This window comes from Eriocheir sinensis, chromosome 59 (genome assembly GCF_024679095.1).
Source record: "Eriocheir sinensis breed Jianghai 21 chromosome 59, ASM2467909v1, whole genome shotgun sequence".
Taxonomy (NCBI): Eukaryota; Metazoa; Arthropoda; class Malacostraca; order Decapoda; family Varunidae; genus Eriocheir; species Eriocheir sinensis.
The window spans coordinates 10,294,657-10,309,656 of record NC_066567.1 but is presented as its reverse complement, the minus strand read 5'-3'; the positions used below and the strand labels follow the sequence as shown (position 1 = coordinate 10,309,656).

Genomic DNA, 15,000 nt, shown 5'->3' with positions numbered 1-15,000 from the left:
AGTGAGCACGGAAAAGTCTTATAGGATTGCAGCTTACCCTTGCCCTCCGTGTGTACCTCACTAACACGTCACCTCTCTTCCTCTCTTCGCAGGGTGGCGGCGGGGGTCTGGGGGCAGGATGGGGAGGCCGCGCACCCCCCCAGCGAGGAATCCTTTCCAGAGGGGGACAGAAAATAGAGGCGACTCCCCTCACTCCACCGCTGTTGACGCTGCTGAAGAAGGTAAATGGGGAAACAGCGGAGGAGGAGAGGGTGGGAGGGGATGGGGGAGGATAATATGTGTGTGTGTGTGTGTGTGTGTGTGTGTGTGTGTGTGTGTGTGTGTGTGTGTGTGTGTGTGTGTGTGTGTGTGTGTTTAGCTTTTTCCAACTAACTGCTTAAGAGAGAGAGAGAGAGAGAGAGAGAGAGAGAGAGAGAGAGAGAGAGAGAGAGAGAGAGAGAGAGAGTAAAATAACAGGCAACAGGTAAGATTGTGTGTGTGTGTGTGTGTGTGTGCGTGTGTGTGTGTGTGTGTCTGTGTGTGTGTGTGTGTGTGTGTGTGTGTGTGTGTGTGTGTGTGTGATTCACCTCTTGGTCTGGTGCGGGTCCCTCTCGAGACAGTCAGCCGTTCCCCTACGGAAGAGCACAGAGCTCGTAGTACCGATCTTTGTGTGTGTGTGTGTGTGTGTGTGTGTGTGTGTGTGTGTGTGTGTGTGTGTGCGTGCGTAGGAGATAAAAATGATGTAATCCTATAGACCTCAAACCAGACCATTACTCCCCTTTCTCTCCGCCTTCTCTCCTGCCCTCCCGCCCTTCCCCCCGCTCCTCCCTCGGGTTCTCCCTTCTCCTTCTCTCCCTCCCTTCCCTCCTCTCCTCCCTCCTTTCTCTTCTTCCCTTCCACCCCCCTGCTTCCATCCTCCTCCCATTCTCTCCCATATTTCCACCTCTTCTTCCTTCCCTTCTTAATTCCCTCTTTTCCCTCATTTCTTCCTTGATTCTTCCTTTTTCTTCGCCTATTTTTCCTTCTCTCCTCAATTATCATCTCCGCTTCATCCCTTTCCCTCAACTTTCCTTTTCTTTCTAGCTTTTTTTTTTTTTACTCCTCGATTTTTTTTCTTTCTATCTTAATTCTTTCCTTCCATCGCTCCCTCCTTGCCTCCTTCTCTTTACCCTTCCTCTCTCATCTCTCCTTTATTCTTCCTTTCCTCTTTCTTTGCATTCTTTTTTTTCATCTCCTTTTTTTTTACTCCGATTTTTTTTCTTTCTATCTTAATTCCTTCCTTCCATCGCTCCCTCCTTGCCTCCTTCTCTTTACCCTTCCTCTCTCATCTCTCCTTTACCCTTCCTTTCCTCTTTCTTTGCATTCTTTTATTTTAATCTCCTTTTCTTCCCCTCTTTTCCAGCCACCCTCTCCCGCCATCTTCACTCCTTCCCTCTCTCCCTTTCCTTCTTTCCCTCTTTTTCTCTTCTTCCTTCCTTCATTTTTTTACATTTTTTTCTTTCTTTTACTTTCTCATCCTTACTTTTCCTCACTTTACTATTTGCTTTCGTCTCTCGTATCTCCATCCTTCCATAGCTTTCTTTCATACATCTTATCTTATTATCTCTCTCTCTCTCTCTCTCTCTCTCTCTCTCTCTCTCTCTCTCTCTCTCTCTCTCTCTCTCTCTCTCTCTCTCTCTCTCTCTCTCTCTCTCCATGTATATTTATATGTATAACCTACCATGTCTATTTAGATGTTTAGAATAACCACTTTTTAGTGGAGATAAAGTTTATTATTATTATTATTATTATTATTATTATTATTATTATTATTATTATTATTATTATTATTATTATTATTATTATTATTATTATTATTATTCTCTCTATCTCTCTCTCTCTCTCTCTCTCCTCTCTCTCCTCTCTCCTCTCTCTCTCTCTCTCTCTCTCTCTCTCTCTCTCTCTCTCTCTCTCTCTCTCTCTCTCTCTCTCTCTCTCTCTCTTTCTCTCCCTCTAATCCCTCACATCCTCTCTCAGAAACTTTCACCAAATGTTCTTCCTTCACCATCAAACAGATCCTCCACGTTGTACCAGGAGGAGGAGGAGGAGGAGGAGGAGGAGGAGTTGGAAGAGGAGGAGGAGGGGGCGGAGGAGGAGGATCTGAGTGCGTTGGTATGCATGGGGAATGAGAAGAGGCGAAGGAAGAGTCGGAGGAGTAGGAAGAGGAGAAGGAGGAGGAGGAGAAGAAGAAGGAGGAGGAGGAGGAGGAGAAGGAGGAGGAGGAGTTAAGTTGGGGCAATGTTAGCATGCATGGGCTGTCTAGGGCTTCTTTTCCACCCCTCCCTCCTCCTTCTCCTCCTCTCTCTCTTCCTCCTCCTCCTCCTCGACCTCCTTGTCCTCCCTCCTTCTCCTCTTCCCCCTCCTCCTCCTTATCTTACCGCTAATGACCTTTTTGGACTCTGGAGAAAGATGTGGAGGAGGAGGAGGAGGAGGAGGAGGTAGACCAGAAGGAGGAGGAAGCTGCGTATGGAATAATATTGGAACAGAAAAGAAAAGCGTAGAAGCGGAGGAGAGAGAGAGAGAGAGAGAGAGAGAGAGAGAGAGAGAGAGAGAGAGAGAGAGAGAGAGAGAGAGAGAGAGAGAGAGAGAGAGAGAGAGAGAGAGAGAGAGAGAGAGAGAGAGAGAGAGAGAGAGAGAGAGAGAGAGAGAGAGAGAGAGAGAGAGAGAGAGAGCGTGTGTTTTGTCAGTTTTCTTATTTTCTCACATTTCTTTTTACTATAACTGGTGCTTCAACTGACTTTTTCTACTCCTCCTCCTCCTCCTCCCCTCTATTCCTCCTCCTTCATCTCCCCCTGCTCCTCTTCCTTCATTTCCTGAGGAGTTATAGTTGGAAAATTTCCCCCGCCTCCTCTTCCTCCTCCTCTTTCTCCTTCTCCTCCTTTTGTCTCTCCTTTTCCTTGAACCGGAAATGAGCAGCTCTCTTCTTATAAAGCCACACACACACACACACACACACACACACACACACACACTTGGCGTCACACAATCGTCTACCATTCCTATCAGAGGGTAAAGAGGAATTTTATATAGAGAAAGATTTCCAACCATAAGGAGGCGATTTTTTAAGGAGAGGAGGCATGAGAGCATAATTCTGCCGCTGCCTCCTCCTCCTCCTCCTCTCCTTTACTCTTCTTCCTCCTCCTCCTCCTCCTCCTTGATGTGATTTTGTCTGCAGTCTGGCTGCACTTGTCTAAATGTGAGAGAGAGAGAGAGAGAGAGAGAGAGAGAGAGAGAGAGAGAGAGAGAGAGAGAGAGAGAGAGAGATGGAAGACTACAGACATTACTTTTCATATTTTTCTTCTTTCTCCTTCCCCTCCTCATCGTCATCTTTACTCCTTCTTCTTCTTCTTCTTCTTCTTCTTCTTCTTCTTCTTCTTCTTCTTCTTTCTGTTTTTTCTTTAAATTATTCATTTTATTCTTTTCTTCATACTTCTCTCTTGATTTTTTAGTCCAGTACGGCGTTTTGTATGGCTGGACTTTCGGGGACCAAACTGTTTTCCCCGCTGGGCTATGCAGTGAGTAGAGTCACTGGAGTCTAGTAGTAGTAGTAGTAGTAGTAGTAGTAGTAAATACTACTACTACTACTACCACTACTACTCCCCACTTTTTCTTGAACTTATGTCCGATGCGTATCCATTTAATATACCTCTTTTTTTTCCTTTAACAGTTAGAAACGCCGTATTTGAAAGGCGCTCACGACTCCCCTTGTATAGTTCTCCTAAGGGGCCAGAAGCTACTAGTGACCAAGGACTTGCCCACTTACACCGTTGCCCTCCAACATCTCTCATCATCACCACCACCACCAGCAGCACCTCCAGCCCCACCTCCACCTCCACCACGTCTTCTCGACACCACGGAGATGAGAGTTCGGATGGTGGGGGTGAATGGATCTGTATATTATGCATTAGAAGGTAAGGGGAGGAGAGGAAGGGAAGGGGAGGGAGGGGAAGAGAGGAAGGTAAAGGGAAAGGGGAAGGGATTTAAAACGGGAGGATTAGTGGCACGGGGAAGGGGAAAGGGAAGAGATGGATAAATTAGTGAGTGATTTAGGTGGAAGAGGAGAGGCAGAAGAGAAAAGGCTGGGATAGGCGGCATGGAAAGGAAAGGGGAGGGCACCGTTGCCAGATTATCGTATTCACCACATCGTCTTAATTACTTTTAAGCCTCAAACTCTCGTACCTGCACAAATAACGACAGAAAATTGAAGTTAGCGTTAAAACTCCTATTTATTGATGTTTGTTTGTTTGTTTTTGCATTCGTTATTGGTCAGAAACTACGAAAATGCAATGCGATGAGTACGATAATTTGGCAACGCTGGGGGAGGGAAACAGACGTGAAGACAAGGGAAATGAAGAAAAGAGAAGGGAAGGGAAGGGAAGGCAAGGAGAGAGAGAGAAGGGGTAGTGAAGAGGGGAAGGGAAAGGATTGATAAATGGGGAAAGTGTGAGCGGGAAAGGAAAAAGGAAGGAGAGGAAAGGGAAGGGGAAGAAAAGGTAGAAAAGGGAATGGAAAGGACTTGTTAAAAGGGAGGGAAGCGTAAACGAAAGAAGGGAAAGGAGAGGAAAAGAGGAAGGAGTAAAGATGGGACAGAGAAAAAGATTAAAATGGAACAGAAGGAAAAAGCTGTTCTGATGTTTTTTATCTATTCCCATATATATTTTTCTCCTCCCTTTATCTCATTTTCTTCCATTCTCTTACTTTCCTTTCTATCCCTTCTTGCCTTCCCTTCTCATCCTTTGTTCCTGTCCTTTCCTTGTTTGTTTCCATTTTCTCTCTCTCTCTCTCTCTCTCTATCTCTCTCTCTCTCTCTCTCTCTCTCTCTCTCTCTCTCTCTCTCTCTCTCTCTCTCTCTCTCTCAGGATAATGGCCCTCCAAAGAAAGTGATATGGAAGGAAAGATGGAAAGAGTACGAAAAGGCGAGAAAAAGAAAGAGGAGGAGGAGGAGGAGGAGGAGGAGGAGGAGGAGGAGGAAGAGGAGGAGGAGGAGGAGGAAGAGGAGGAGGAGGTATTTGAGTGGATGATAAGCAGAGTAAAAATGGACGAAGGGAAAATGAATAGAAAAGGGAGAGAAGGAGAAAGGAAGGAAGGTAGGTAGGAAGGAACGAAAAGAAGGAAGGGCAGAAAGGCGGCAGGAAGGAAAGAAGGTAGAAAGGAAGGAGAGAAGGAAGGAAAAAATCTTTCTCAAAGTTGTTGGAAGGAATGAAGCTAGAAAGGAAGGAGAGGAGGGAAAAAAGCTTGCTCTAATTTGTTGTTCACTGACTTAGAGCAGAACAACTCTATTGACGGAGGCCTAGAAACAATTGGAAGAAAAGGAGGGGGAGTAGGAGGAGGAGGAGGAGGAGGAGGAGGTGGAGCTAAGCAAGGTGGCGGCACTATCAACACTTGCCTGCGCCAGAACGGGCCGGGGCCGACCACCAAGACGCACCAAGAAAGTCTATCGGCGCCATAGGCGGAAAGTAAAAAAAAAAAAAAAGATGATATAAAAGTATGAATATGAATATGATAACAATGATAAGGAAGAAGAGGAGAAGAATAAGAAGTAATAATGACATGAAGAGGAGGATAACAGAAAAATAATAATAATAAGAGGACAAGAAAAGGACGAGAAGGAGTAAGAGGAAGAGGTGGGGTTGTGGTCTAGCAGTCAGCGTGCGTACGTAGCGATCCCTTGGATCTTGGTTCGAGTCCCACCGCAAGACGCTGAAAATATTCAACTATTGGCGAGTGGCGGAAGATTATCCACATGCTGCCCAGATTTTCAATCAACTCTAACTTCAGCGACTTCACGATGATTGATAACTCAAATATGGAAATTATTCAATGTCCTGAAGTGTCACACCTTTGTCTCTTTAATTTCACGCTGTTTCTGCACGTGATTGTTGTGTGATTCTTTCAGAATAGACTCGAGGTTCAGAGTGTCGAATTTATTAAAAAGAGGAGCACCGGAGGATCATGGCAGTCATAACAAATAATATTCACCGCTCCACGAACGGGCTGGGGCCGTTCAAGAGCCCCTCAAGAAAGCCTACCGGCTCTTTAGGCAGCAACTATAAAAAAAGAAAGAATACATAGAAAGAACAGATGCCAGAATACTCTTTGCTTTATTAGTGAGGGTGACTAATGGACTAGTGCTACTACTGGAAAATAAAGGAAGAAGATGAATATAAGAGGGGAAGGATGGATAAGTAAATTGCGTGAGGTTGATGGATTGTATAGAGGGCAAAGCTCCACCCCACCCACCTCCCCCTCCCGCAACGTGCATAAAAAAAGAAAAGCTAGCAGACAGAACCATACACCTTTTAGAAAACAGGACATTGGAGTTTTATAATAAATAACGAAAAATGTCGAGAATACTCCCTGGACTAACATTATCGCTAGCCTGCCCTTAGAGGCAGCAATACACATACGCACTGGCCGCCGCTTCCGTGCCAGATAAACAGTTAGGAAAAAACGTGTTTCTTTAAAGTATTCAGTGACAACCATAAACACTTTTTGAGCTAACTTCCTGGGGGTGGGAGCGGTACCACTGGTTGGCAACTCGAATAAAAAAAAAAAATAATAATAATAATGTGCTAAAGTGTCACATCTTTGTCACTCAATGTCGCTCCGTTCATGTGCGTCCCTGTTGTATGACTCATTCATGATAGACTAAATTAATATTGTCGAGTTTATTAATATTCTAAAAACACCAATCAAGCCGCTCCCGATCTTTTGCTTCTGGAAATATAGCTGACTCAGTTTTCCTCTTTGCGATAAATTGCGCAACATTGAAATATGTTTGGTTGCTCGTCTCTGTACTCTCTCCAGTAAGGTTTGATCTCCGACATAATTGATGACCAGAACTGACGGGTCTTAGAACTGCCACGTATAGTTTTCTCATAAAACCTGGCGATTTATAATGGAATTACTTGACTTTTCTACTTTGCTGTACGTTTATCGCTCATTCGAAGGAAAAGAAGGAAGTGAAGGAAAAGGAAGAGCATGATGAGGAGGAGGATGACGATGATGATGATGATGATGATGATGATGATGATGATGATGATGAGGAGGAGGAGGAGGAGGAGGAGGAGGAATACATAGGAATACATAGGAAGAACAGACACCAGAAGACCTATCGGTCTATGACGGGTGTGTCTGTTTACTACCGCTACTACTAGTAAGATACGTGGTAGGACAGGACAGAATAGATAAAGGCTCCTCCCCACCCACCTCTCCCTCCGGCAACGTGCCGGCAGGAAATAGTTAGAAGAGAACAACATGTACCTTTAAGGAAGAAAGGGCCACGGAAATTTTACAGAAAAGAGAGAAATAAGAGGAAATTACTACCCTTAACTTACACTACTGGTAACCTGCACGGAATGTTGTGTGATTCTTCCAGAATAGACTCTGGAGGTTCAGAGTGTCGAATTTATCAGTGAGCACCGGAGGACGGCGGCAGTCATAACAGCCAATATTCACCGCCCACGAACGGGCTAGCCGTTCAAGAGCTCCTCAAAGAGCTTTCCACGGCTTTAGTAAAAACCAAAAAGAAAGAATACATAGAAAGAACAGATGCCAGAATACTTCTTGCTTTATTAGCAAGAGGGTGACTGAATATTGGATTCAAAAGCACATTGGAAAATAAAGGAAGAAGATGAATATAAGAGGAAGGATGGATAAGTAAATTGCGGAGTTGATGACTAGAGAGGGCAAAGCCCAATTCCCACCCACCTCCCTCCCGTGCAACGTGCATAAAAAAGAAAAGCCAGCAGACAGAACCATACACCTTAGAAAAACAGGATATTGAGTTTTGATAATAAATAACGAAAAATGTCGAGAATACTCCTGACTAACATTATCGCTAGCCTGCCTTTTAGAGGAAAGCAATACACATACGCACTGCTGCCGCTCTGGTGCCAGATAGAACAGTTAGAAAACGTGTTTTTCAGTATCTTAGCGACAACTATAAACATCTTTGAGCTAACTTCCTGGGGTGGGAGCGGTACCATCGGAGTTGGGCAACTCTGGGAATAAAAAAAATAATAATAATAATGTGCTAAAGAAGTCACACTTGTCACCAATGTCGCCCGTTCGCGTGGCGTCCCTGGTTAGCGCGACTCCTATTCATGATAAATGTTCATTATTATTTTACAGTTTATTATTCTCAAAACACCAATCGCCGCTCCTGATCTTTTTGCGCCTGGAAGAGAAGACCTAGTTTTCTCTTTTGCGATAAATTGCGCAACATTGAAATATGTTGGTTGCTCGCTCCTGTACTCTCCAGTAAGGTTTGATCTCCGACACACTGATGACCAGAAATTGACGGGGTCTTAGAACTGCCAATGCATAGTTTTCTCATAAAACCGGCGATTTATAATGGAAATTACTTGACTTTTACTTGCTGCTGTACGTTGATCGCTCATTCGGAAGGAAGCAGTAAAAGGAAAGCAGCGAGCATGATGAGGAGGAGGATGACGATGATGATGATGATGATGATGATGATGATGATGGATGATGATGAGGAGGAGGAGGGTGAGGAGGGAGAGGAATATAGAATAAGAGTTAGGAAGAAATAGAATGGAAATAATCTTTTATCGTCACATGTAGTGTGTCTTGTTTACTACCTGCCATTACTTTAGTAAAGATACACGTGTGGTAGCATGACAGAATAGGATAAGCTCCTCCCCACTCACTCTCTCCCTCCGGCAACGCCGGCAGGAAATAGTTAGAAGACATCACCATGTACCTTTACAAGAAAATACTTGGAAATTAAGAAAGAGAGAAATAAGAGGAAATTACCAAATTTCTTTTAATCTCTTACACTACTGGTAACCCAAGCTGTGGGTGATTGTTGTGTGATTCTTTCAGAATAGACTCGAGGTTCAGAGTGTCGAATTTATTAAAAGAGGAGCACCGGAGGATCATGGCAGTCATAACAAATAATATTCACTGCCCACAACGGGCTGGGGCCGTTCAAGAGCCCCTCAAGAAAGCCTACCGGCTCTTTAGGCAGCAACTATAAAAAAAGAAAGAATACATAGAAAGAACAGATGCCAGAATACTCTTTGCTTTATTAGTGAGGGTGAATAATGGACTAGTGCTACTACTGGAAAATAATGGAAGAAGATGAATATAAGAGGGGAAGGATGGATAAGTAAATTGCGTGAGGTTGATGGATTGTATAGAGGGCAAAGCTCCACCCCACCCACCTCCCTGCAACGTGCATAAAAAAGAAAAGCTAGCAGACAGAACCATACACCTTTTAGAAAAACAGGACATTGGAGTTTATAATAAATAACGAAAAATGTCGAGAATACTCCCTGGACTAACATTATCGCTAGCCTGCCCTTAGAGGCAGCAATACACATACGCACTGGCCGCCGCTTCCGTGCCAGATAAACAGTTAGGAAAAAACGTGTTTCTTTAAAGTATTCAGTGACAACCATAAACACTTTTTGAGCTAACTTCCTGGGGGTGGGAGCGGTACCACTGGTTGGCAACTCGAATAAAAAAAAAAAATAATAATAATAATGTGCTAAAGTGTCACATCTTTGTCACTCAATGTCGCTCCGTTCATGTGCGTCCCTGTTGTATGACTCATTCATGATAGACTAAATTAATATTGTCGAGTTTATTAATATTCTAAAAACACCAATCAAGCCGCTCCCGATCTTTTGCTTCTGGAAATATAGCTGACTCAGTTTTCCTCTTTGCGATAAATTGCGCAACATTGAAATATGTTTGGTTGCTCGTCTCTGTACTCTCTCCAGTAAGGTTTGATCTCCGACATAATTGATGACCAGAACTGACGGGTCTTAGAACTGCCACGTATAGTTTTCTCATAAAACCTGGCGATTTATAATGGAAATTACTTGACTTTTCTACTTGCTGCTGTACGTTGATCGCTCATTCGAAGGAAAAGAAGGAAGGGAAGGAAAAGGAAGAGCATGATGAGGAGGAGGATGACGATGATGATGATGATGATGATGATGATGATGATGATGATGATGAGGAGGAGGAGGAGGAGGAGGAGGAGGAATACATAGGAATACATAGGAAGAACAGACACCAGAAGACCTATCGGTCTATGACGGGTGTGTCTGTTTACTACCGCTACTACTAGTAAGATACGTGTGGTAGGACAGGACAGAATAGATAAAGGCTCCTCCCCACCCACCTCTCCCTCCGGCAACGTGCCGGCAGGAAATAGTTAGAAGAGAACACCATGTACCTTTAAGGAAGAAAGGGCCACGGAAATTTTACAGAAAAGAGAGAAATAAGAGGAAATTACTACCCTTAACTTACACTACTGGTAACCTAAGCTGTGGGGGAAAATGACTTCATTACATAAGAACATAAGAACATAGAAATACAGGGAGGCTGGAAGAGGCCGAGTGGCCTACACAGGGCAGCCCCAGAATCCCCCCTAATACTCACGATGGGTGAGGTGTAGTTTCAGGGGCACAGGTGGAGGCTTGATCCTCGTTTTACCGGCGGTACTAGGCACGACACCAGTAACCTGTCACCTTACTGCACCCACACCTCACTCCACCTGGCATGCGGACATTAACTGTTGCTTTACTCTATTGTTGACTTTCGCTATCTGAAATCTAGGTTGTGGGGGAGAATTATATGAATATAGGTTGAGGTCTTGCTGCATTCTGTCTGAAAACATGCGAAAAAGGGTCAGTATAATCTTATATCCCTGAAGTACTTATCCAAAGAAGACTTAAAGCTATTGATACTCTGTGCGCTAACTACTGACGGTGGGAGTCCATTCCAGTGATCGACGACTCTGTTATTGAAAAAACTTCTGCACACCAATGTGTTACATCGATTTCCCTTTAACTTCATACCGTTGCTGCGTGTTCTTGTGTTGGTGTCTCTCTGAAATAGACTATCCGGGTTAATGTTGTCGAATCCATTAAGGATTTTGAACACTTCAATTAAGTCCCCTCTTATCCTTCGCTTTTTTAGGGAAAACATATCTAAACGCTTTAAACGCTCGTCATATGGCAAGTTTCGGAGCGCTGGAATTTGTTTGGTTGCTCGTCGCTGTATCCTTTCTAGCAAAACTTGATCTTTGATATAGTTCGGTGACCAGAACTGAACGGCGTATTCTAGGTGTGGTCTTACAAATGCTAAATATAATCTCTTCATAAGTTCGGGTGATTTATAATCAAAGTTTCTTGAGATTAATCCCAACATCATATTGGCTTTTTTACTCGCTGCAGAACATTGATCACTCATTTTAAGAGGAGGAGGCGGAAGAGGAGGAGGAGGAGGAGGAAGAGGAGGAGGAGGAGGAAGAGGAGGAGGAGGAGGAGGAGGAGGAGAAGGAGGAGGAGGAGAAAAAAATAAAAGGAACGCGAGATGAAAATATAAAATAAAAAAGATAAAGTGAGTGATAGAAGGAAAGGAGAAGGAAGGGAAAAAAGTGGAGGAGGAGAAGGAGGAGGGGGAGGAGGAGGAGGAGGAGGAGGAGGAAGAGGAGGAAGAGTGGGAAGAGAAGGAGGAGGAAATCACAACGTTACGAAGCTCCTCAGGTACCTCCAGTAAGCCTTCTCATTCTCCCTCCATCCCTCGATCAAGTGGAGAGGAAGAGGAGGAGGAGGAGGAGGAGGAGGAGGAGGTAGAGGTGGGAGAGAGAGGAGAGAAGGAAGAATGCAAGCAGTGAGTTAGTGAAGAGATGAGAGACGAAATGAGGAGGAGAAAGAGGACTATAAGAGGAGGAGGAGGAGGAGGAGGAGGAGGAGAAGTAGTAGTAATAGTAGTAGTAGTAGTAGGAGGAGGAGGAGGAGGGATTATTGAAACAGGAGCAAGAGGACAAAGAAAGCTTGTAGGCTGCTGTCGTTCTTGCGTCGTTCTTCATAAGCTTATGTCGTCAACGATGTTTTTTTCCCTAGCGCGTTGCCTCACCCGAATAATTCAATGTTCTTTTTATAACTAGATAACCCAAGCTGCACGGCATGTTTCAGGCGACACCACCTCATTGAGCTGTGCAAAGACAACATTGCTATCGGCGTCTTACACTGGAAAATTCTCGCTAAGAACCAGAACATTTTTATTTATTTATTCATTTATTTTTACTTCTCGTCCTATGGCACCGGAAGGCTTTCTTAGTGGGGCCTGATGGTCGGCCCCAGCCCTTTATGGCTCAGGTAAATGCTTAGAGTGGCACCATCTTGCTTGGTTCATGCTGCACCCCGGAGCTCATCTTTGAGCCCCTCTTTAAAGAGAGAGTCTATATGTACAGGTGATCTTCAGGACAGTATGTAGGTAATTGAAAAATCCCAGCTGTGGCGGCGGGCAGGACTCCTGGACGCGGCGCCGGCACGCTAACCACTCAGTCGCCGCCTACCCATATCATAATCATTAGCTTTTTGGGCGGGTTGTTTTGCTGTGCAGTGCGTTTAAAGTCACTGCTGATAATGACCCCAAGATCTGTTCTAACCCTAGGTCGTTGATGCATTATATCAGAGAATAGCGGCACCATTTACGCCACTAGTTTTTATGGGAACTTTTATCATCTCTTGAGCTATTAGCATATCCTTGAAAAAATTCAGGCTAAGAATTATTCACATAAGATATTGGGTTTCATTTCAAGGAGCGTAAGCAAAACAGCGCTGCAGCCATCCTCGTTCATTTAGTATTCATTAGACCTCATCTCGAAAACGGGTCGTAGTTCTGGTCTCCGCACTATAAAATGGACATCAACATATCAAAATCTGCACAAAGGAGGATACTTCACGGGATGAGAAACTTGACATACCAGGATAGGGTAAAGCAGTTGAATTTGTATTTCTACAAAGGCGAGAGGTGCAATGAGACTTCATCAAAGTTTATAAATGGACAAAGGGCTTTGATGAGGGTGAAGTTGATAGGATTTCGGTTGCAGGAGAGCCAGATAGGGTACTTAGTTATGGGTTTAGTTAGATAAATTCAAAATTCAACAAAGAATTAGACAACTAGATTGGTTTGCTTAAAGACTGGTGAGTGAGTGTAACAGGTTTGGTAGTCATGTAGTGAGTGCTAATAATCTAAACACCTTCAAGAAAGGTTAGATAAATTAATAATGAGGATATGATGATTACGTGTTTACAGAAACTGTCCCGTATAAGACTGCTGCCTTCTTACAGACTCAGTCTTATGTTTTTCAAAAGACCTTGAGTGGATTATCTCGTGGTGTGATAAGTGGCAATTTTCCTTCACCCTTGACCGTTGTAAAGTCGTATACTTTGGGTTCAGAAGTAGTAACCTAACAAACAACTTGCGCGGGAAGCTTCTGAGACTCATACACGAGGAATCAGATCTTGGAGTCACTATCAACATCGACCTGAAGCATGCAAATCACTGATAGTCTGTCAGAAAATGAATCTAATACTATGGTCGCCTTTATGGCAAGGAATTTCACATGTAAGACGTCATGAGTACCTAATGTTATGTCTTCATATAACTCGATACTAAAACCTGACATGGAATATGCAGTGTATTTCTGGTTCCCTATGTATGAGATGGACACTGAATTATTGGAGACAGTACAGCGACTCACTATGAAAATGATTCCATCCCTGAGGTCTCGGCAGTATGAAGAATGATTCGAGCGACTCAACCTCCTCCGTCAAAATTGCGACAGAATTTGATACTGATCTTCAAATACTTGAACAAGTTTTATTAAGTAATGATGATCACTCAAGTTTTCTTTCGCTTCAAACTAAACAGAGAGAAAAAAATATTGTGCTCAGCCGTCAGTAAAGGCGTTGTAGTACAGACACCGGCGAGAGTATTTTTTCCTTAGTGGAGTCACTCGTCTATAGAAATGCCTTCCTATAACAGTAGTTAATGCAAAAAATGATCAACTTTCAAACTCGCAGAACGTTACTTGTTAGGCAAGAGTGAACTGAATATATAGAGTAAGTGCCTTACATAATGAGGTATATTCTGAGTTGCCAGCCAGCGGGTTTTAGGTCCCAGGACCCACGAAGCTTGAACTGTTCTTTCAATTATCGTAAATTACTTGTCTTTCTCTGGTGACCGTAACAATTACTCTTCAATACAATAAGTGATGCTGTTATTAATAAAAAAAATAGCTGATCATTCTCGTTGTTTTATTTATTGGTAAACGAGAGAAAATAAATAACCAGTGCAAGGTTCTCCTCTTTAAAAATCTTTCTTGCATGAAAGTCCTGCGAAATCAAGCAGAACTGAACTTAAAAAAAAAAAAAATGTTTGTATTACAATATTTGCCGAGTACCTGCTGTGGGTGTATCAGTCTCGCCTTTGACAGAATCTATCAAAAACATTAAGAAGTCAAGCATCTCGACAACCCACCCCCACCAACACTAGGACGGGCTGCTGCATTTTGTTTGGGGTGGTCCAAGACCGAGGTTGGATGCCCGGTGCTATGAAAAGGGTGGGTAGGTCAATGGTAATGGCGTTCAAGACCAGAGGTTGAGGAAGGAGCGTTTCACTTGAAGCTGAAGCCAGTGTTCCCCAGAGAGATCAAACAATGGATGCTACACGGTTTCTAGCGAGATTCTTGACGCCCTAATGTTTTTGATTAATTCCATCAAAGGTGAGACTGATACACCCAAAGCAGGTACTCAGCAAATACAGTAATATAAATAAATAAATAAAAAGATCAATGCTGCTTGATTTCGCAAGGCTTTCATGCAGGACAGATTTTTAAAGAGGAGAACCTTGCATCGGTTATTTATTTTCTCTAGTTTACCAATAAATAAAACCACGAGAACGATCAACTACATATTTATTAACAACAGTATCACTTATTGTATTGAAGTGTTACAAGCCCCAGAGAAACACAAATCATTTAATACGATAATAATTGAAAGAAGAATTTAAGCTTCGTGGGCACAAGCACTTAATCGCTGGTAAGACTTGCTAAGAATGAATATACCTTATTCTTTAGGCCACCTCAGTGCCTGACGGACGGAATAAATCACTAAAGCAGGCAGTCTCATTGTGATAAACAGATATATGCTG

At 43.4% G+C, this 15,000-nt stretch overlaps 1 protein-coding gene across 1 annotated transcript in view; it reads left to right on the top strand.

Moving 5' to 3' along the window:
* The window catches only part of LOC126985194 (uncharacterized), a 175,892-nt gene that overhangs the window by 24,186 nt on the left and 136,706 nt on the right, over positions 1–15,000 (top strand). Inside the window, exons 3-4 of the mRNA XM_050839750.1 lie at positions 93–221; positions 3,686–3,929. Coding sequence (XP_050695707.1) covers positions 93–221; positions 3,686–3,929 — 373 coding nt within the window. The remainder of the gene's footprint in view (positions 1–92; positions 222–3,685; positions 3,930–15,000) is intronic.